This window comes from Seriola dumerili, unplaced genomic scaffold (genome assembly GCF_002260705.1).
Source record: "Seriola dumerili isolate Sdu_G_001 unplaced genomic scaffold, Sdu_1.0 BDQW01000153.1, whole genome shotgun sequence".
NCBI lineage: Eukaryota > Metazoa > Chordata > Actinopteri > Carangiformes > Carangidae > Seriola > Seriola dumerili.
The window spans coordinates 1,176,778-1,199,169 of NW_019174408.1; the positions used below are offsets into that span (position 1 = coordinate 1,176,778).

Below are 22,392 nucleotides of genomic sequence, written 5' to 3' on the forward strand. Positions count from 1 at the left end.
ACTCTGTCAATCAAAGCTGCATTCTTCCAACAAGATGCAGACTGATGAAACCAGCCGCTCATCAGGTCACATGATCCAAACCACTCGTCACTGTTTACACTGAAATCTCAGACTTAAATATTTACTGTGTTTCTCTTGAAGATAAAATTATAAGTTGGCTTAATATACGCCCAGTTCCTCGGCCCAAGGCCGGCCCACATCTGGCACACGCACAGAAAACTCACAGAATCAGCCCAGATGTGAAAGTATATGGGCCAGACTTGGGCTGATGATCCAGGCAGATTTTGGGCCAGAAGTTTAATCAGTCAACAAAATCTAAACATGAGAGACAGATTGTTTTTTAAATGTTGTTTGTTGGTGTGTAACCTGCAGTGATAATAACAGTATCTGTATCAGCTGATGTGTTTATCTTGGTAGAAAGACTGGAGGCGGGAAGAAGGTGCTAGCCTTATTAGCAAAATGAAAACCGATGTCTTCAAAACAGCTTCATTATCTCGTTTACAGAACATGTAGATACATTGATGTAAAAATAAAGAAACTGTGGATTACTACGTTTGTTAATGTTACATTTGTTTACGTTGTTATGTAAACAAAACATTTTGGAGTTGATGGAAGGAAAGCTAGCGGCTTCTTCCTGCTTCTGTTTCTGTGCTAAGCTAGGCTAAAGCAGCTCAAGACATTATGTTTGTACTTGGTGTACAGACACTAAGTTAATATCTTATCATTTAAAATCCTTCCCATATTGTCTGCAGTATGTTTGACTAGCTTAGCATGTATAGTTTTAGCCTAACGTTTACCTATGCTAATGTTTTAGCTTACTAGTCTGGGTTCGATTAAAAAGAAATTGTGCTTTTATATATTTACATTTATTCTCCTCTGAACATTGGATTTAAGATTGGTTTAAACCAAACTACAAACTGTAGCTAGCTCTGTTCATTAGCACTAGCTTCTGTTCTATAAGTGACCGGTTACCTCAGCACCTTGACCTCTGCACCTCCTCCCAGAGGAGATGGGCATTGTTGGACACCACACACTTCCTCTCATTTTCTCATGATTCCCATCCGGTCTCACAGTTCAGCGGGCCCTTGAGTAAACGTCTCCAGGGAGAGCATTGTGGCCCCGGCTATTTTTGCCCTCATCCACCTCTGCAGCCTTATACCACCAGAGTTATACCACCTTAAATGTGGGGAGTCTGCCCACGATCAGCTTGGTTTCCACAGTGTGCATGATCACTGCTCAGCTGTTAATGAGTCTACTGGGAAACAAAACCTATACTGTCACATCAAAGCACTGGATGTTGTTGCAGTCAACACTGAACACCTTATTTATCTGTATAAAGGTGTCAACTGTCCATTGATTATCCATATATCTGGTCAGTATAGATCAATATATGATTAAATATTTACATAAATATCAGATATCAAGTCACCTGATCTTGAGGTTCCTGCTCCACCACAGCTGAAGTGAAGTCCCTCTGTGTTTTTGCACTTGTTGTCTGATGTTTAATCATGTTTTTACTGTATTATTATTATCGGCCTCATTCTTGTGGACACGATATCTCAGTAAATCATTAACTGATTGGGTTTCCGGTGCTACCGTCGGTAACTGATGAAAAATACACAATTTAACACAGATGTCGAACAGAATAAAATGAAACTAGAATCAACTCCTTGTGGTTTTATCCCTCCGCCACTCAGACTAGTTCCAGGTTACATCCCTATCTGAGGTCACCTTACCTTTGACCTTTAACCACAAAAATGTAATCAGTTCATTGTTGAGTCCCAGTGAACGTTTGTGCCAAATTTGAAGAAATTCTCTCAAGGCGTTACAGAGATATTGCATTCACAAGGCCAACCCGGGTTTTGTGAGGTCACCACAACCCCTGAACTTTGACCTTCGACCACGATTATCTAATCAGTTTGTTCTTGAGTCCCAGTGAATGTTTTTACGAATTTGAAGAAGTGCTGTGAAGGTGTCACTGAGATATCGTCTCCACGAGAAAGAGATGTACAGACAGACGACCTGAAAACAAAAGGGCTCCCGAGGAATAAAAAAGTGATGACATTTTATATGCAAAAGGTCAAAGGTCAACTTCATTGTGACATCATAATGTTCTGCAAAAACACTTCTGACTATTATGCAGTGCTGTAACTCAGGAAGGAGAGACTGTGACCATGTTTCCTGCAACTTGGCGGAAGGATACAACCACGAGGCGTTGACTCCAGTTTCAGACAAAATGTGTTGAGGATGGAAATGAAATTAAAGTGACACATGATTTTCAAAATGTTATTTTGACAGAAAAAATTGAACACAGATGCAGCTGTATTTAAATCTGTTCAGTGTCAGTTCAGACGCCGACGCTCGGCCTCAGTTTTCTCGTATCGGCTCTCGAGCTCGTCCCTGTCGACGCTTCTCTGTGACTGGAAGCAGAGCGTCCGCTGTAATGGCATCAGCGATCACTGGCCATCTTCTCTCTGTCGCTGCCTTCAACGCCTCGTTCACCATGAGAAATATTTCTGAAAACAGAAAAGCAATCTGTTGGTGAGAGACTTGATCTGCCCTCTCCATTAGCCTCTGAGGCCTGATGTGCTTTTAGCTCGCTCTCTCCCTCTCTCTCTCTGACCTCCAGGCAGAGTTAACTGTGTTTGCTGGCTGAGGGTCTTCTGTCTTCTGTCTGATATCAAAGACACATCAACTCGTGTAATGGACGGAGTGGATTTATGAGTGAGTTTTCTATTGTCTGAAGCATGAAAGCATTTAGATTCAAACAATCAGGAGGACGAGGAAACACCGGGGAACAGGACAGAATGAGGGGAACACAGACTTAGACGCTATTAATATTTTCTTTTTGTTATTTATTTTATTTTTCTGTTCTCAGGTCTCACTTGTAAATGAGACTTTGATCTCAATGAGACTTCCTGATTAAATAAATATGATGATATAATAATAAAAATAATCTCCCCTCTAACCTTTTCTCCTTGACCTCGATGGAAAAGAAAATGTCATGAGTTCAAAGGTGAGGAGGAAAATTCATCAGGACTGAGGAAAAGAATCCGACTGCATTCACACTAGGATGTTTTTTAAACAAACTTAATTTATAACACATGGACGATAAATCCTCCTTAACCACAAACACTAAACAAACAGGACTGAAAAGTGGAAATAAGAAATTTACAAGTAGAGAAAGTTGTATAAATAGAATAATAATTATAAAGAAATAAGGAACTGAGCTCAGTTTATAGTTTATAGTTGTGATAAAAGTAATAACTGCCAGACCTCTCCCCATAACAAAACAGTTTTTCAGTCTAATGAAATTTGTAAAATGGAGATTGTAAATCACAGGATTAGGAATCCAACAAAACTGTTTGATCAAGATGGAAGAGGATCCAGAAAACAAATATACAAAAATAATATTAATAATAAAAGACAAATAAGGAGGGGAGAAATGGGGAGCGGAGGGAGGAGAAAGGAATAAGAACTGCTATATAGTTTAAAATGAGTTAAACCTGTTTTATTCATTATTATAATTTTTCTGTCTTCTTTATTTGTATTTATCCTTCTAAATTTACTTGTTTAATTGGCTAATCAGCAAGTACGTATGTGTATGTGTATGTGTCTATTTATTTTATTTTTTATTTATTTATTCTTTTGGTCAGGGTGGGGGGATATATGCTGTAGATATCGTTGTTATTATTATAGAGTTGTAAACTCCTGTTTTGTTGAGAAATAACCTCTGTAAAGGATATATATATAAAGAGTATATATATGTTAAAAGTCTTTTCAGTCTGCTTTGACCACTTCAATCTGCTGTCTAATAAACTTACTTTCTTCTACTTTGATTGTACAGCTGCATACATTTGCATTTATATTATTATTCATCAGTGAAATATAATTTTAAATGTTTTATACTCTATATTTACAGAAGTGACTGTTTAATTGATAACTGCTGACTAAACCTACATGTACTGTGCTTTTAAATCTACTGTAGTTCCGCCCAGCAGCGTGTGGACCAATCAGCAGCTGTGACACACCACCCCCTTGCTGAATTCTGGACCAATCACAGCTCGCCTCTCTCCAGCAGCGGAGCAGTAAGTTGTAGCAGTCTGGTTCGTATCACCTTCAGTCCAGCAGCGCAACAAGCCCCGTCTTCCGAGCGGCTGGCGCGGTGTGTGTGCACAGAAAATGTCCGGAAAGTGAGTGCGGAGGACGGTTGGGACTCTCCGGATTTCGCGCTGGATTCAGTGGAAGTTTTCTGACCGACAAACCCGGGTCTCCTGCGCCGTATCCGCAGCATTAGGTAGGTTTTTTATTTTGGCGCTGTGGTGTTGTTGCAATGTCCATCTCCTCTCTCTCTCTCTCTCTCTCTCTCTGTCTCTCTCTCTCTCTCTCTCTCTCTCTCTCTCTCTCCCCCTCAGTCCTGGAGCTGCGACAATTAAACGCACATTTTTTCAACGGGGTTGTGAATGTCCCTGAATGTAACACGTCGTTTTCTTCTCTTTAACACAGCCACTCTTCTCCTTTGTAAAGGCGGGTTACATAATTGCTAGTGTGTTGTTCGGTTAGCTACGGAGGCTGGGAAATGACCCCGGTGGATATAATCGCGTACAAATTAAGCCCATGTCAAAATGAAGACGTTATTCGTGGGTGTATGTTGACAGATAGATCCGTTATGTGCCGCCCTCAGGGGGGACGGGGGGGACGGGGGGGGGACGGGACGTCGCGCTGAATCTGCTCCGGTAATCGACAGCCGGAGCTCGGTCACAACACCTTGAAGATCACCGGAGGCATTTTACGGATCTTAAGAAGCCAACTCAAACAGTGGACACAGCTAAATCCAACTTGAATCGTGTCCTCGGTGCTTTTCTCAGCGTCTCTCTCCGTCCTAAACAGTTCTGGGTGCGGCGTGGAAGTTCAGACGAAATCTAAGGCTCAGATTTCATGTACATTTCAGTAATAATGGATTATTAGTCACCTCTGGTCCACAGGACAAATCTGGAGAATTAGTGGTGTAGAATTGATGCCGAATTGAGCAGAACACCATGATGTTAACGGTAGCCCATCATGGCTTAATATGATCTATGCTCCTTTGCTGATGAACCGAGCCATCATTTAATTGCTGTAATCTTAAATGCAGTTTGGTTTGAGGGTTGCCTATAGCATTAATAGATAATGGAATGTGTTGGGGTGACATGTGAAAGTGTTCTGGCCTGTGAGTGCAGCCCGGGCTGGAAAAAATGATCCTCCCTGAGGTAACCGCATCGCTGAGCTCATGCAGAGCGGCCTGTACTACATGTTAGGATGAGGGACAGATCACAGTTACCATTGAGTTATTTCATTGGCTAGATGCCCCACAGATCTTTCACTTCTTCCTCAATGACGTGCATTTAACTGTTCCATCATTTTCAGACTAAAGTCAGTCCTTCCAGGATTTCGGGCCTTTTCTTGGGGTTGTCGTGGCTAAAACTTCGCGGCAACTTTTATGAAAAATTGAGATGTTTTTAGATGCAATGAAACTGCGAGGGCAAAAACAAAATTGCAAAAACTGTCACTATCTTTATTAAAAATAATAATAATAATTCATTAAAAATCGAAGGCAACTTGCACGGGTGAGAATAAATCCAGTTCAGTGCAGGTGGTGACCCAATCTTCACAGATCTTACAGGGAAAAAGAACAAGAGATTCTGCTCTTTAATCTTAATCACAGGGCGCTAATCTTTGTAAAAAACCTCATGAATTCATAACATACAGCTTTTTGTGTGTGTATGGAGTCGTTGCCCCACACTGGCGGGAAACTATGATCGGTAAAAGTTGCGGTGATTGGACAAAAATGCAAGGTGAAATGCAAATGAAAGATACCATCGTGACCTGCAGGTTTACGCATGAATGTTTTTAAAAAAATACTGTGCTACAGTCTTCAAACGCTGAAAAACAGTTTCCAGTGGCCAGCGAGGGGCATAGACTACCAGTGTGTTGGTAGCCAGGAGCACATCTGCTGTGTGCAGGTGGTCCGGGGGGAGCGGGGGGGGGAGGGGGGGGGGGTCCAGTTGAATTCAGAGTATTCCTCAGAGCTGGCTCCTCTCAGTGGGTCGGCCTCCACAGCTGCAGTGCTGGATCAGTTGGACTCCAGCTCACTTATACTCTCATTTCCTCGTCTGAAGAGAACACCCACTGCTGCATCACAATTATTACATTCAGTCAAACAGCTGTGTCACCGCCGCCGCCGAGGTCGCCAGGGTTTCACTGCAGAGCGAGGCCCAGAGGCACAAAAGTTAAGGTTCTCCTTAGTCTGAGTTAAGATTTCCTTAAAATAAAAACAAGTGCACAAAGCGCCCTGAAGTCTTCTTATTTTCCTTAAAATGTTCACTTAAGTATTTAAGGTTTTCTCCTTATCTTACTCTTATACTTAAGGAATCACTTAGTTAAACCAAAAGACCTTAGAGACCAAACTAGGAAAGAAACTAAAAGTTCCTCTGACTTTATCTTCACCACAACATGACCAAGTTTATGGTGAAGAGTGAAGAAGAGTGTTCCTAATGGCAGCAAATCAACGGTCTCCAGGGAAACAGTATTACCGCTGTAAAATCTTGCAGTGCTGAAAACGCTTCAACTTCTTCCCTGAACCAAGGAAACCGTTTAAGAGATTCTGTGTCACAACCTTAAGTAACTCCCTCAGCCGAGGAGAGATTAAACCTTAGGTCTAATACTGAAACTTAAGGTGTTTTGTGCGACTGGCCCCAGATTTCTATGTTCAAACAGTGCAGGACTTAGTGATGCGGGGGGCCCACATCTATCACACCCCCCCCCCCAGTACAGAAATGCTGACAGCAGAGGCGTCAATAGATCTCCTGTACGGCCTGATTGATGGATCAGTCTTCAGTTGTGTCTGTGTTTGCTGTCGGCTCACACATCGTTTATTCTTTACTTCTTTATTGTCTTTCTTCGCGTCGAGTTGTTTGTGTTGAAGCAGCATTAAAATCACTTTGGTGGGAAACAAGAAAACATGGCTGTTGACGAGCAGCGTCCAGGAACAGCTGAGCTGTGAGCCAACGAGTTTGTGACCACCCACGCACTGGTCAGGTTTCCCTGGTGACTTGATGTGTCTCAGCGGGAAAAGAATGGACCTATTATAGAGTGGCAAAGTGGGAGGGGCCAGTGCTTCCAGGAGTGTTTACCTCATCCAGTGTTTCCTTTTCAAACGTCATCCTTAAAGTGATGGTTGTGGTTGTTAGTCGTGGGGTTGTGTGAGGTCGTCATGTTCAGTCGGTGGGTTTCCTGCAGTAGACAGTTTAGAGCAGCAGGAGCACCTGTACACTAGCACAGTGATGAGCTGCTGTGGGCGGGGCCAGCAGAAAACACCTGGTTTAGACACTTTTAAAGACGCCCACTGAAACAATCCAACATCTGCTTAAATGAAGCTTCATGTAGAAGATTTTCATCTCTTTATGTTCCCGTCAGAACAAAGTGAAGTTTATCTCTTTCTGATTCACTCAGCTGACCTGAGGCTGCGGCGTGATACAGTGCGTGCTGTCGGTGCTTGTGCGTAGGAATATTGTAGTTCAGCGGTTGACAAAAATGTAGTGCCAAAGGAAAGTGCTGATTTGACAGAAAGATAAAAAGCTGAAAATATTCTACAGGAAGTGTACAGGTATTAGATTAAGACATGTCCAGGTAGATCAAATCACTTGGTTTCAACTCAGGTAAATCTTCCATTCGAGCCATATTTCATTCTGACTCATGTAGTGAAACAGACACAAAGGTCAACGCAGGAGGATCAACTCCCCAGGACAAGACTGAGCAGGTCACCTACACCTGAAGGATGAGGGACACTTCAAGGACAGCCATGTCCATAATTAAGACAGGGAGGTACAGGTGGTTTGAAAGAGGAGTGAAGGAGGCCTGAACAGAGGAGGAGGTGTACGACCCCACGTATCCTCCGCCTACAGTCCTGACCTTCATCCCTTCCCAGGAGATTTAACAGCCGTTCACACTTGGCCTCAGGCGACTCCAGTGAATTTCATTACACCCGCTGAGAGCGCTAATGAACCACCTGACATCAATGGCCTCGCTAACGACCCCAGAGTCTGTGAAGGTTCTCAGTCATCCAGGTCATGGTGCTATATCTCTTGGAGCTTTAGGAAGGCAGCTGGACTCGCTCGACCCCACAGACGTTTAAATACCTGGGACTCCTAACGAGGGCTGGGCGATGAAGCAAATGTCATTTTTGATTACGATTTTGTTCCAACAATTATGAAAACAAGATAATCTAGATAAAACAATTATTGTGCTGCACTCTGTTTCTCAACAAATTTCACCCCCCTACAAAAACTCTCCCCCCATTCACTTCCTGGTTACGTTTCGGTGTACGTTAGCGACGTACGTAGGAGAGCGTAGGAGACTTTCTATATATGGTCGGGCCAGTTACCGACTGGAATAAGTTGAATATAGTTTTACCAACATGTTGAATATGTGTTTTGGAGTTTTCATTAAGTTGCTGCAGAGCAGTACAATATATTTCATTTATTTTATTTTGGTTTAATTTAATTTAATTTGTTTTTATATATGAATATATGTTTAGTAGTTTTCAGTAATGTTACAACACATTTCATCTTATTTATTTTGATCTAATTTATTTCTACATTTTTGTATTATGTATTAATTGTATATATTTACATATTATTTATTTAAATTTTTTGAATTTATTTATTGTATTTAAAGAAGAGGACTGAAGAAAGTCCGCTGTTAAAAAGACAACATTTTTTATTTTAAAGTTCAATAAATTTGTGATGTTTTTCCAAAGTCAGTGAGTAATCGTATTAAATAATCACAATCTCAATCTGATAAAAAATAATCGTGAATATGATTTTCACCATAATCAAGCAGCCGTACTCCCCACCCGTCAGTCAGGGCTGAAGAAGTCTCTTGGTCGAGAGGCGAAACGAAGTCTAGTTGCTCTTGATTCAACCCTTCTTGTAAAACCAAGACCTGGACGACCGAGGATGGTCAGACGACAAACTTCATCGACGCAGTTCTCTCTTCACATTCTTAGTGTTTTAAACTGAAATCCTGACGTGCAGCAGCTTTTAAACATCAGCGTCTCCAGAGCAACACTCCTACACTGAACGCACAGATTGTGTCACACTGCTTTACAAATTGTATTCATACTAGTTGACTAAAGGCTGCCCACACACACACACACACACACACACACACACACACACACACACACACACACACAGTCTAGTCGGAGGCAGATTTACTCCCCCGTGTTTCTCAGCCCGTCACTTCACTGATTGCTGCTGTGTCGTTCATTGTTTACGACCCCTGCACGGTGGAGCCGAGCCGTCAGCTGCACCAGGTGAAGTGGATTTATCTGAGCGTTGCATTGCTTTAACAAGGGGTATTAAAATTGATTGTGCTCAATGCACTGAGCCAGTGGTGTACATCAGATGCATGCATGCGTGCAGACCTGCTGTGGTTTCAGGTTTGAATGACTTCCTGCTTGAAATACATGTGTATTTAGAAAGACACACGCAGACTGTGGGTTTATTGGAAGTGGGTAAGAAAAAAAATATGAAGCACCGTCATACACCAACAGGAATGAATGAGATATGTACAGTGAAAAAAGTGTAGTTCCCCTGTAAAGCACAAAGAATTGGGAGATGATGATGATGATGATGATGATGATGATGCTGCTGTGACTGTAGATTCTTCCTGGATGATCAGCACACATTGTTTATACTCTGCAATCCTAGCCGCTAATTTTAAATGCTAGCTGCATCATGCAGTGTGTTTACATGTAAACACACTGGGATCTGTAGAGAGTGTTTGTGCATATATTTATACACACACACACACACACACACACACACACACACACACACACACACACACACACACACATACACACACACACACCCAAAGTGGACTAATTTCTATCTATCTGGACTGAATTTCTATTGATCTATATCGATACATTATATATAATATATATATATTTATATATGAGACTGCTTTCCCATATATGAATATATAAACAAACTCTCTCTACAGATCCCAGTGTGTATATATATATATATATATATATATATATATATATGGGTCAAATTCTTCAGTTAAAGGTTTAAATTCACAAAAAGATTTGTAATGTTTGAAAAATGAACAACAGCAATAAATATTCTTATTTTGTGTATTTTAAAATTGGCCTGTTAAAAAGCGTTAGTCATTGACTCATATATATGTGGAATATTATGCAGTATTGGTCGGCCTGTACTTTCCGTACATACTGTAGTTAATTGTGGTGGGAGACTGAGAAGTCTGTCTGAATGGTGCGTTCAAGTGCAAGATCCTGAGCTGGTTTTTGAATTCTTTGTTGTTTCTCTGAGGCTTGTTGCTGCTGCAGGTCGAGCAGCTGGATTAAAACTTTCCCAGGGTTCACAGTCAGCTGATCTTTCTCCGTCCGCTTGTAAACAAATGAGCATGGGCGTCGGAAATTTGCATCAACCAAGAAGTAAATGACGCAGCTCTTGGAGAGAGATCCTGTTGTATTGTTAGGACGACCTCTCATCACGACGGCCTGTTTACACTGAACCAAACAAAGCCGCCATGATGCTGCACCAGTGTGTGATTTTAGACGCCATGTCTGGGGTTACAACGTCCACTACCGGCTCACTGCGTGTTTTTACCTTTTACATAGAACACGGAGATGCAATGAAGGCGCAACATTCCCATGTGGTAACCTCTCACCCTCACTGTGGTAAGATAAACTTCACACAGCCACAGTCCTACTTTCAGTTTGTATGTGGGTTGTTTGCAGCCTGTCCTAATTCCTTACTGCAGTGGCCGGGTTCCAGTTGGACCCACGGCCTTAATGTCCTTCACGGCTCCGAGCTGCGGAGGACCAGGGACGTCAAGGGAAAAGCATTTCTTGACTTTCATACTTTAATAGGCATTAAATATAATTAACTAAACAATGATCCGTCAGTAAACACTTAAGATTCTCATTACTGTCATTAAATAAACTGTTTAGAAAAGACATTTATTAATATTTCAGGGCTGCAGCTTCCCACAGTGCACCGTGCTGGACAGGTGACAGGTGTGACTACCGGAGTTCACCTGGGTGTTGTGTTTACATCACTGCTGATAAACAGCTGTCTAAAGTTTACTTTGACCCGGCTTTGAATGTCATTGTTCCCTTTCACACAGAATCCTGATTTTATTGGGTTTTTGACCAGTGGAAAAACATCCAACTACTGTGTGTGTGTGTGTGTGTGTGTGTGTGTGTGTGTGTGTGTGTTTGTCATTAACTCAAACATTCAGGCCGACTGTGAATATAATATGTTTGAAATAAGACAAATATTTGTCCGTGGCTACAGGCTCAGTCATTTCACAAACGAGAGGATGTTAGACCGTCAGATCCAACTTCTCTCCTCCGTCATCCTGAACAGGCGAAAAAGAAGAAAGAAGAAAAAGGTCTCTGCGGGTCGTAAACACTGTGACAGGTGTGTAAGCAAATGAAATCCCCCGGGAATCCAGGGTTTGTACAAATAACAGAGGAGGACTGTTGGTGTTTGCTCTGTGGAGGCGGATGATGATGGCTGCATGTAGGGCAGCAGCAGAAGACGGTCACGCTGTGGTTAAAGTGTGGACTCAGCTGATTGAGGCCGTGGAGCAGCAGCTCTCCTGTCATCCAGTGAGGCTGCAGGTTGATTAGGTTTGTTCCTGTGATGGATGACGGCGCCTGAGGGCAGAGGTCACGGTGCTGCTGACTGAAGCTGAGGAATGCTCCAGATCAGATAACTGGTATCTCATCAAAGTGAATAAACGGGGATTTATGTCAGTGAGACGATGACAGTCGGAGAACACACATGGCCGCAGTGACGACTCTGTTCCAGACACAGCGTCGTTTCAAAGGAAGTTACTGCGGCTGAGAGGAGAAGAAGACGAGCAGAATCCTGGTTCTTCTTCTTCCTCTTCCTGCTTCTTCTTCTTCTCTCACATCACCTTTGACATACGGCGCGGAGCCTCCCTCCTGATTAAGTGTCGGTGTGGTTTGGTTTCAGCGTCGGTCCGTGGAGAGCGGCCTCAGCCTCGTCTGCTTCCTCTAATAGATCAATGGGGAGAATCTCCTGTGAGGAGGATATAGTGTCGGTAACAGGAGAGAAGAGCCTCAATTAATTTAACACAAACACATTTCAGCCGTGGTGTGAGGCGAAACACGACACTGCTGTGAGTCGGTCAGACACGAGGCTTCACCTCTGAGGAAACATCTGCACATTTAATATTACTTTAAAAATGATTTTCCTGAAAACACACCTACGCACAGAGACCTGCAACGTCGTGGCCTCAGTCTGTTGCTGGTGTTTGTTGGTTCATGTTTCTCCTCATACTTGTTGAAACCAGACTCACAGACGATGTGATGTCATGCTTCAGATATTTTCAGCTGATTTAAACATTTCTGCGGCGCTGCAGCAAACCTTCACCAGCACAGAGAATCCAAATCACATATCTACTGACTTCAGGCTGGACTGGTGTTTTCAGGTCCAGATTCGGTTCCGACCAGAGGTGGACGATCTTTGTCACATGAACTTCTTCAGATGAGTCGTTCAGATCGCCTCATTAACAGTTTCTATATTTAGATATTTAATGTTAAAAGTTCAGTCTCTTTCAACTTTCAAATGAAAACACTACTCCATGTGAACTAAGCTAAAAGTGGCACAGTTTGTGAACAGCAGACGGCATTGTGGGTGAAGAATAGCAAGCGAGCAGACAAACATCTCAAAGAAGCTAAGAAATCACAACTTCATGTCAGGACTTTCACGATAGAATCAGAGCGGAAACAGGATTCAGATTGTGAATTGAGATTCTGCTCAAAAAGATTGTCACGTGATCTTTTCGCCAGATCGCTCACCTTTAGTTTAGACTTTTAAACTTTTGACATTTGAGAACTTTTCCTTTTAGTTTTTGGTTTTGTAGAACGACGTGTTTTCAAAGTAAAGTTTAGAAAAGTGTCGGTACCAAAACTGAGCTGTGGCATCGCGACCAGTATCCATCAGTACCAGGTCCAATTTTAGCATCAGAATCAAAGAGTAAAGACCTGATTTTACAGATTTCATAAAGATGATACATGTAGAAGCTTGTTTGAGAGAGTTTGAGCAGCGGACACTGACCCTGATTTGACCGCGATGACTGAGGTGTTTTCACAGCTGGAGGAGATTTCAGCGATTTGTGCAGAATGGGACGGAACGAAGGAACCAGCGGCGTGCTGTCGTGTTGGTCTCTGATCTGATTGATTCCATCTTTGGAAGGAAACAGACTAAATGTGCAGAAATGCCTGTGGAAAAAGTTTCATCTGATAGACGTGTAGCATTGTTTCTTGGTGCTCGCTCCACTCGCCTCTTATCTATCACACCATCTTCCACCTTCACCTGCTTTGCCTCCTTTCGTTTCCTTGTTGACTCTTATAGATGTCAACAACACCCCCCACCCCGAAACCTCCTCAGCAGCCTGGTCTGTGCTAGCTGCAGGAGTGTTGTGGTGTGGTGTTGTGAGATGCTCGTGACTCGTAGAACAGCGAGTTAACAGTCGAGGACGTTTGCTTCAAAGCAACAACAGCCTCTCGGCTCATGAGACACGAGCTGAGGAGACGTCGGCAGCGAGGTGTCGGAGAGGAAACAGATGGTGGAGTGATGCGTCGGCCTGGTCTGTCCAAACCTGCTGAACAAACACAAACCCATGACAGGACGTATGGACTCGTTTCATGTATGGACTCATGAAGGGATTCAGTCAGGAACACAGTGACCAATCAACCGTTTCGTCTTTTTATTTATTTGATAGGGACAGTGCAATTTAACAGTTTCAAAACGAAGCATGAAACTAAAATGAAAATAAAAAAAAGAGAAATAAATAAAATAATATATAATATCTAAATTAGATGAAAATAAATAAGACCAAGTACAACACATCAACCTGGCAGCAGATTGTTGATAGTAAAGCTAATGTCAAGCACCACCAAAAAAGAAAAAACAAAATACAAAAAAGTTTTTCTGGTTCTTCACGATATAAGTTAAAGATATCTGAGTGAGTGTGAGATAGCAGCCCAGCTGGGCGTGGTCTCTCCAGACTATATGTACAAAGTCTCTGAACCGATGATGCACCCCTACGTACGTCGCTAACGTACGTCGCTAACGTACACTGAAACGTAACCAGGAAGTAGATGAAATGTGAATCGGAATGCGCCACAATAATCGTTTTATCTGGATAATCTTGTTTTCATAATCGTCAGAGACAAAATCGAAATCAAAAATAAAATTAGATTAATCAAACAACAAAAACAACCCGTTGATAATATCCTACAGTTAGCTAAAAATAAACAGATGTTCAGTCTGAAAAGAGACAGAGAGATGCTTCTTTACTCACACATGATCTTTGAAAGCTAATTGATGCCAAAAATTCAGCACCTCATGCCTCTGTCCTCTAGTCTTGTGTTGTGACAGCGTGTGGTGCATTCAGGGCTCGGCACAGATGGATGTTGTTGATCTCTGCGTTCGTCAGCGGGAGACGTTGCCAAACACGTCCTCTCCTGAAGACACAAAAACATTTCTAAACATAGCTCTGGTTCCCGTGGTTCTTCAGACTCGTACTCTCTCCCAGGACATTGAACGCCACTCAGCAGTTACACAGTGTTTTGCTGGGAAGGAACAAAGTTGATGATTAAAACTTCATGAGTTAGAACAAAGCAGATGACGGCGCCGTGCGTCATCAAGGCCGAGGACCTGAAGTGGGGGTCGGGTCGGGTCGGGTCGGGTCGGGTCGGGTCGGCAGCTCTGGGTTCGCTGCTCTGATGAACAACAGCCACATATTGATGTCAACGTCCCTGCTGCTGAACAGAGCTGACAGTCTGTGAACCATCGCACTCAGGATGATGTGTGTGAACAGAGGAGGAGGTCGTGATGTCATGAGCTACAGTCTCTCCTCAGCAAAGAGAATATGAAGTAGTAATAAAGATAAAAAAGATCAATATATACACGGATATAAAAGATATGTCCTAATACTATAATACATAAAAGACAAAATAAAATGGAAATATGTAAAGATGAGTTTTCAAATGTCAAATACTTCTCCCTGTAAATGAATGATGGATCATCATCATCATCATCATCACCATCATCACCTTCAGGGTTAGAGGAAGCTGGAGCATCTGGAAAAGACAGTCAGCACCACACAGAACCGCCCAGTCAGAGGAGGGCGATCACTTTGTCACATGATCAACTTCTGATGAGTCGTTCAGATCGCCTCGTTAAAATATTCTATGTTTAGATATTTAATGTTAAAGGTTCAGTGTTAAATGCTTGATGTTAAACTGCTAGCTTAGCCCGCTAACCGCTAACAGCTGGAGACAGCAGTGCCGGTTCTCCACCTGAGCAGAACCAGAACCACCGTCACCAGCTGCAGTCCAAGACGCTGGAGTTACAGTCCGTCTGCTGGTCTGGATTCCTTCAGTGTCGTCGTTCAGGAAGTTTTCAGGTCTTCAGTGGACGCAGGACGTCTCCAGCTGCTGGAGCTGAGCAGCTTGTCTCTCTGATAACTTCAGATCCAGACGTCCGGCGACTAAAATCATCTGGTTCAAATAAGTCACAGATTTCTGTGGTTTGAGAATTGATGGAAACATTTCGTGATAATGTAAGAACACAACAACATATAGAACATAGAACATGTGGAACATATAGAACACAGGTCCAGTTGTTGTAAGACATTTTGATGTGTCATTTAAAACCACAGTCTGAAGTCTCGGTCCCGCCTGAGCTCACGTGCACAAACAGAAACCAGTAGAAACGTGCACACAGACGGAAAAGTGTTTCATGTCCAAGAGGAAAATCATGTTCCTCTGAGCTCCGGCTCTGAGAGCAGAAACCAGGTCAAAGGTCGTCGATGACCAACATTCTTCATCCAGGTCAGGACGACCTCAGAATAAACTCACACCAGCCCCGACATGTGGTTTTCAAGTGAGGCGCTGCAGAGCACTGACCTGCTGTGGCTTCCTCTCATCCATCACCCCCCCCCCCCCCCCCCTTTCCTGACTGTTCGGGGGGGGTGAGAGCTGCAGAGAAACTCTCCAATAAATAAGCGCACTCAGGCTGCAGTCAGTCCAGCAACTCACTGGTGTGGTGGTTGTTGTGTGTGTGTGTGTGTGTGTGTGTGTGGTGTGTGTGTGTGTGTGTGTGTGTGTGTGTGTGTGTGTGTGTGTGGTGTGTTTGTGTTTGGTTGTGTGTGTGTGTGTGTGTGTGTGGTGCTGTGTGTGTGTGTGTGTGTGTGTGTGTGTTCGAGGCTGAAGGCCAAGTGTCTCAGATGATGTGTGAGCTGCAGAGGGAGGATGAGAAATCCCTCCTTGGTTAACACACAGATTTGTCGTTCCAGTCTCTCGTCAGCGTTTCTCTCTTCCTGTGGAGAGAAATCTTTCTGCTGTTGATCAAACGTCTTCTCTGCTCGCGGCTCCGTCGACGTCGCTGCGTGAAGCAGCTCTGTGTCGTGGTGATTCGAGGCTCAGTGATGAGGTCACTCTTGTAAAGACGATCCTGGTCCCTCCAGGTCTGACACGACAAAAGGTTCAGTCAGCACCGACGTGTCACCGGGTCGCTTTAAAACCTGGACCACGACCCGGTTCGCTGGACCGGGTTCTGCTCCGGTCTTTCCTCAGCACTAACTGTGTCTTTGTTCTGTCTCTGTCCAGGCCTCATGGAGCTGGGGACTCGACGCCTGCTGTGCACCAGGGAGCTCGATCCGTGCCCGGTTCCCAGTAAACAACCATAAAGGGTGGGAACCTTAATTACCCCTCAGTTCCTTTTTCCCACCCCTCCCCCCTTAGTTGCCCCTGTGGTGATATTGTCCTCTACTGTCTGTGGCCGGCGTCATGATTGGCAAGCTGAAACAGAACTTGCTGGTGGCGTGTCTGGTCATCAGCTCGGTCACGGTCTTCTACCTGGGCCGCCACGCCATGGAGTGCCACCATCGCATCGAGGAGCGCAGCCAGCCGGGCGGGATCCTGCCGCTGTCGGCGCTGGGAGGCAGCATGCGGACCACCTTACGGACGGGCCAGAACCTCAGCACGCCGTTCATTTACAACAAAGACATGCCGCTCATCTTCATCGGCGGCGTGCCACGCAGCGGGACCACGCTCATGCGAGCGATGCTGGACGCCCACCCGGAGGTGCGCTGCGGCGAGGAAACCCGCGTCATCCCGCGTATCCTGGCCATGAAGCAGATGTGGAGCCGCTCGGGTCGGGAGAAGATGCGCCTGGACGAGGCGGGTGTGACGGATGAGGTGCTGGACGCCGCCATGCAGGCCTTCCTGTTGGAGATCATCGTCAAACACGGTGAGCCCGCCAACTTCCTGTGCAACAAGGACCCTTTTGCGCTGAAGTCGCTCGCCTACCTCGCCAAAATCTTCCCCCACGCCAAGTTTGTGCTCATGATCCGTGACGGGCGGGCGTCAGTCCACTCCATGATCTCACGGAAGGTGACCATCGCCGGCTTCGACCTGGGCAGTTACCGGGACTGCCTGACCAAGTGGAACCGGGCCATAGAGACCATGTACACTCAGTGCCTGGAGGCGGCGGACAAATGCCTCCCGGTGCACTACGAACAGCTCGTCCTCCATCCTGAGAAGTGGATGAGGACGCTGCTGAAGTTCCTGGACGTTCCCTGGAACGACGCCGTCCTCCACCACGAGGAGCTCATCGGGAAAGCCGGAGGAGTTTCTCTCTCCAAGTGAGTAATCCTGTTTCATTTCCTGTTTCCTGTCCCTGACGTCTGGTTCTGAGCCCAGACTCTGAGGGTGAGACGTGACGCTTCAGGTGGGAGTCAGAGAGTGGGAGTCAGAGAGTGGGAGTCAGAGAGTGGGGGTCAGAGAGTGGGAGTCAGAGAGTGGGGGTCAGAGAGTGGGGGTCAGAGAGTGGGAGTCAGAGAGTGGGGGTCAGAGAGAGTGGGAGGGGAGAATGAGTTTGTAGAAGAAAGACAGACTCGTCAGCGGCTCTTTAAATAGAATCTGAGTTCAGTTGAACTTTTATTTGATTTTAATCAACCAGAAGCTCCGCCTCCTCTGCTCCTCTGATTCAAACAAGATGGCCGCCTCCTCAGTGGAGAAACGAAGACAGAAAGGCAACTAGAGTCACCTCCTCACGGTTGTATCCCTCCGCCAAACAGCAAGTTACAGAAAATAGTCACAGTCTCCCCTTCCTGAGTTACAGCGTTATGATGTCACAGTGAAGTTGACCTTTAACCTTTTTGGATAAAAAATGTCAGCACTTAAGAGTTAAAGTCCATCATAATAAACAGAGAGGACCAGAGACCTGCTGCAGGGAGGGAGACAGGAAGCAGGGGGCGGGGCAGAGACTGAACTTTCAAATTAAAACACTTGCATATAGCACCTATATTTATTTATTTTTTATTTTTATTTTTATATAAATAAATGACAGATCTGTCCAAACAAATACTCCATATGAACTAATTCAAAAGTCTGCTTGGCTGAGACACAGTTTGTAAACAGAAGGGAGGATTATGGGTAAGGAATAGTGGCGAGCAGACATACAAAGATACAAATCAAAACTTCCTGTCAGGACTTTCAGAATAAAATCAGAGTGGAAACGGGATGCAGATCATGGATTATGATTCTTCTTTAAAAGACTGTTTGATTGATCTTCTTGCCAGATTAGCTAACGGCTAACAGCTAAACAAAAGTATTCAGCGAATCTGGAGGGACTTTGATTTGATTTTCGATTTGATCGAACACCACTGACACGATGTATCAACATTATTAACATTATTATCATTATATAGATGAGGATGGATGGATTAGCTTCGTGATACTTAGTAAATCCTCCTCTTCAGTTCCCGTGGCGTCCGTCTGGGGAACAGACACATGTCTGCTTCTTCCATCTGCTGCCAGTTTGTGTGTTTGTGTCGTGTGTCGGGACAACATGTAAAACACTGCTCCAGTAATATTAAAACCACCTCACCACAATTCAGAACAGATATTGTTATTACACTGTGGAGCTGCAGAACACAACATCTGATCGTTTATCAATATTATTATTATTATTATGTCCTTTATTTAGACAGGACGTCTCGTTGAGGACGAGATCTCTTCTTTTAAATGAGACCTGTGTACAGTTACAAAAACATACACAAGTTATACCATTGACACACAATTAAAGTACACAAAGATAATTCACAGACATTTTACATTTTCTCATGAAACTAGAATCAGCTCCTCGTGGTCGTATCCCTCCGCCACTCAGACTAGTTCCAGGTCACATCCCTGTTTATCCAGAGTCAGAGAAAATATGAGCCATTTGTGTGAAGTCTTGAGTAATGGCTTTGACTTGTTGATCTTTGACCTTTGACCAAATTCTAATCAGTTCATCTTTGAGTCCAGGTGATCGTTTTTACCAAATTTGAAGATATTCCCTCAAGACGTTACTGAGTTATCGCGCTCACAAGTCCAAAACTGTTTTGTGAGGTCACCACGCCCTTGACCTTTGACCCCCAAATCTAATCAGTTCATCCTTGAGTCCGAGTGAATGTTTGTGCCAAATTTGAAGAAGTTCCTTCAAGGTGTTACTCAGATATCGTGTCCACGAGAATGAGACAGACGGGCGGCCTGAAAACAAAATGGCTGCTGCTGCTGTGTCGCTGGCGTGGACGAATAAAAAGCAGGTGATTAATCAGCTGATCTGGAAAAAATTCAGACATGAATCACTGATTCTGATTCTGGGCTGACGTCGTCAAACGGCTCAGTGCGGTGCATTTACTGTGACTTCTCCCAGGCTCACAAGCTCCACATGGTGAACAGGTCCCACCGTACATCACATTCCCACTGCAGTAGAAATGAGCTTGGACATGTTCGTGTCTACTTAGCTTTTAACTACTTAGCCTGGGGGGGGGCGGGGTTTGGATGGGCTCTTAATGTGAAGAGGAATGACTTGCAGGTGAGCGGCGTGTCGGCCCTTAAAGCAGCTGAGTTTAAACTTCCTGCTGGGACCTTCTCATCAGACACCGCTCGCTCTGCTGCTCCTAATGTTTTGGTTTCAGTCATTCGGAAGGTCGGCCTCTGGAAACTGTTGGAGGGGTGCAACCCTATTCCTCAGCCCCCCCACCCCCCACCCAACCCCCCCTTATCCTACCACCCTCTTCCTGCCACGTAGAAGCAGAACAGTCGTCAGCCTGTGGAGACTCTCGCTCTGTTGTGGTTCACACATGAGAACATGGTTTTTATTAAACAGCTCAACGTCCTCCGAGCGGCTTTCTCTCTTTAAAGCTCATGAACTTCCTCTGGAGGGAAAAGAATATTTCATTTCTCTTTCTCCTCTCTGTGACTTTGATCTGATCGAACGAGGAAGAAGCAGAGATGATGATGATGATGATGATGATGATGATGATGATGATGATGATGATGAGGAGGAGAAGGGGTCAGCAATCAAATTTTCCAGGGGTACAGTTTTAAAGCATAGTGTAAAATGATGTAATAATAATAATGATAATAATAATCAATATTATAATGATTATTATTATTATTAATTTAAGAGTAATATTTATTTATAAAACTATTTAAGGATTTTATCTGAGGGCAGATTTAAGTATTATTTTACCTTAGTTTTTATCTCAGTTTCAGTAACTTAAAGAATCTTATTCACAGTTTTGTCTGTTTCTTTCTTTTTATCTACATTCTTTATAAATAATTTAACACAAGAGAGAGAGAAATAACTCATCAATATCAATTGGAGAAGTATAAATTAGACAAAACAATTGCAGATAATTATAAAAATTGTATGTATAATTTTGCATATGGTTCAGCCCTGCTCTGCACACAGCTGTAATGATGATCCTGAGAGAGGAGGGTTGCCTCTCTCTGTCTTCTGACTCTGTCTCTGTCACGTTCGATTATTCAGCCTTTTTTCTAACGGTGTTTTTGATCAGTTCACTCAGTCACTGTTTAAACAGGCGACACAGACCCTCTGCTCCTGCTCCATCACAACTCGTACCAATCAAACAATCGGAGACCTCTGTGAGCTCGTCAGTGACGACTCATCGTGTCATGTTGTGCCTCTTTTTTTAATATCTAATCACAGAGCTCCTGTGAACACAACTCACTCACCTGTTGTTTACCTGCCTGCAGACGTAATGATAGGAGCCACATGTAAATGATTAGTATCGACCGGGTCGTTGAACCAAAGGTTAAAGCGATAGGTCGTCTGCACAGGAGCTGGCAGCTCTGTAAAGTGGCACACAGAAGATTGATTTTAGTTCTTTGCTGAGGTCGTGTCAGAGCAGCGGCTCTGTTTAAAGCCTTCACCACAGCTCAGAAATAAACAGCAAACTATAAACTAAAAAGAGCAAGTGGAGAACCACGCCTGTCCGGCCTCCTCTGTAAAACAAAAACATGTTTGTCTGATTCAGAAATGATCCGGATTTAAAACTAAATCACTGCATCAGTAAAATAACTGTTATTTAACATGGCATCAGTTCTAAGATATGAAATATTCTTCACAGTAATTAAAACCAATTCAAAACTTTAAATAAGAAAATATTAATTCTAATATTCTTAATCTTCTTTATTGATCCTGTCAGAGTCTGTTTCCCGACACTCTAACTTCCTGTCGGGAGACAAGTTTCCTCTGTTTCCTCTCCACACTCTGAGCAGGAAACAGGTCTGATGTAAAGCTCCTCCAGTGTAAAGGTCTGTGTCCATGTGTAGTGTGATTATAGATCAGGTCTAGCTTCTATATTAATACTGTGAAAGTATCAAAGCCTCAGTCCACAGAGAAATGCACACAGCCTGTATTCAGAAACTGAGCCTTAAAACCAGCCGTCAGGACTTCTGGAACTTTGTGATGTCACAACAAAGCAGTCACCAAGCCCCGCCCACCTGGACCCACCATCCAAACCTTGCAGGATTTGGTTTCTCTGAGTGTTTTTACCTGAAATCTGCTATATTTTTATTGGATCACTCAGAAAACAGTCAGCCAATCAGAAGAGAGGCTCAGAGCCTCCTCTCTTCTGATTGGCTCACCGACCTGTTGTTACTAGAGCTGCAGAGAGAAGCCTGAGAGAGGAGATGTAAAACTACACTGAGATGGTTTTTATATCTTCTGATGGATCAACACTTCAAATAAAACACAGAAGAAGAAGCATGGAGCTTTAAAAAGGGACATTCTCTCAAAACAGAAGAAAATGACTCAATATGATAAATCGTGAATAAAAAGTATGATGTGGAAAAACATAAATATTTGATCATATATAAATCACTGCAGGAAGTTCCATTACCTCACATTTTATTTTGAAATCATGATTTGGATCATCTGACATTAGTTTGTATCATCGGTCAAAACAAAAAAAGTG

At 43.6% G+C, this 22,392-nt stretch overlaps 1 protein-coding gene across 2 annotated transcripts in view; it reads left to right on the top strand.

The window, feature by feature from the left end:
- The first annotated feature begins 4,019 nt into the window (after nt 1-4,019).
- The window catches only part of LOC111226285 (protein-tyrosine sulfotransferase 1), a 37,519-nt gene continuing 19,146 nt past the window's right edge, over nt 4,020-22,392 (top strand). The window contains exons 1-2 of one of the 2 annotated variants that reach the window (XM_022751352.1): nt 4,020-4,297; nt 16,727-17,763. In XM_022751352.1, the coding sequence (XP_022607073.1) occupies nt 16,907-17,763 (857 nt within the window). In that variant the 5' untranslated portion in view covers nt 4,020-4,297; nt 16,727-16,906. The remainder of the gene's footprint in view (nt 4,298-16,726; nt 17,764-22,392) is intronic. The other variant, XM_022751353.1, reaches the window with a different exon arrangement.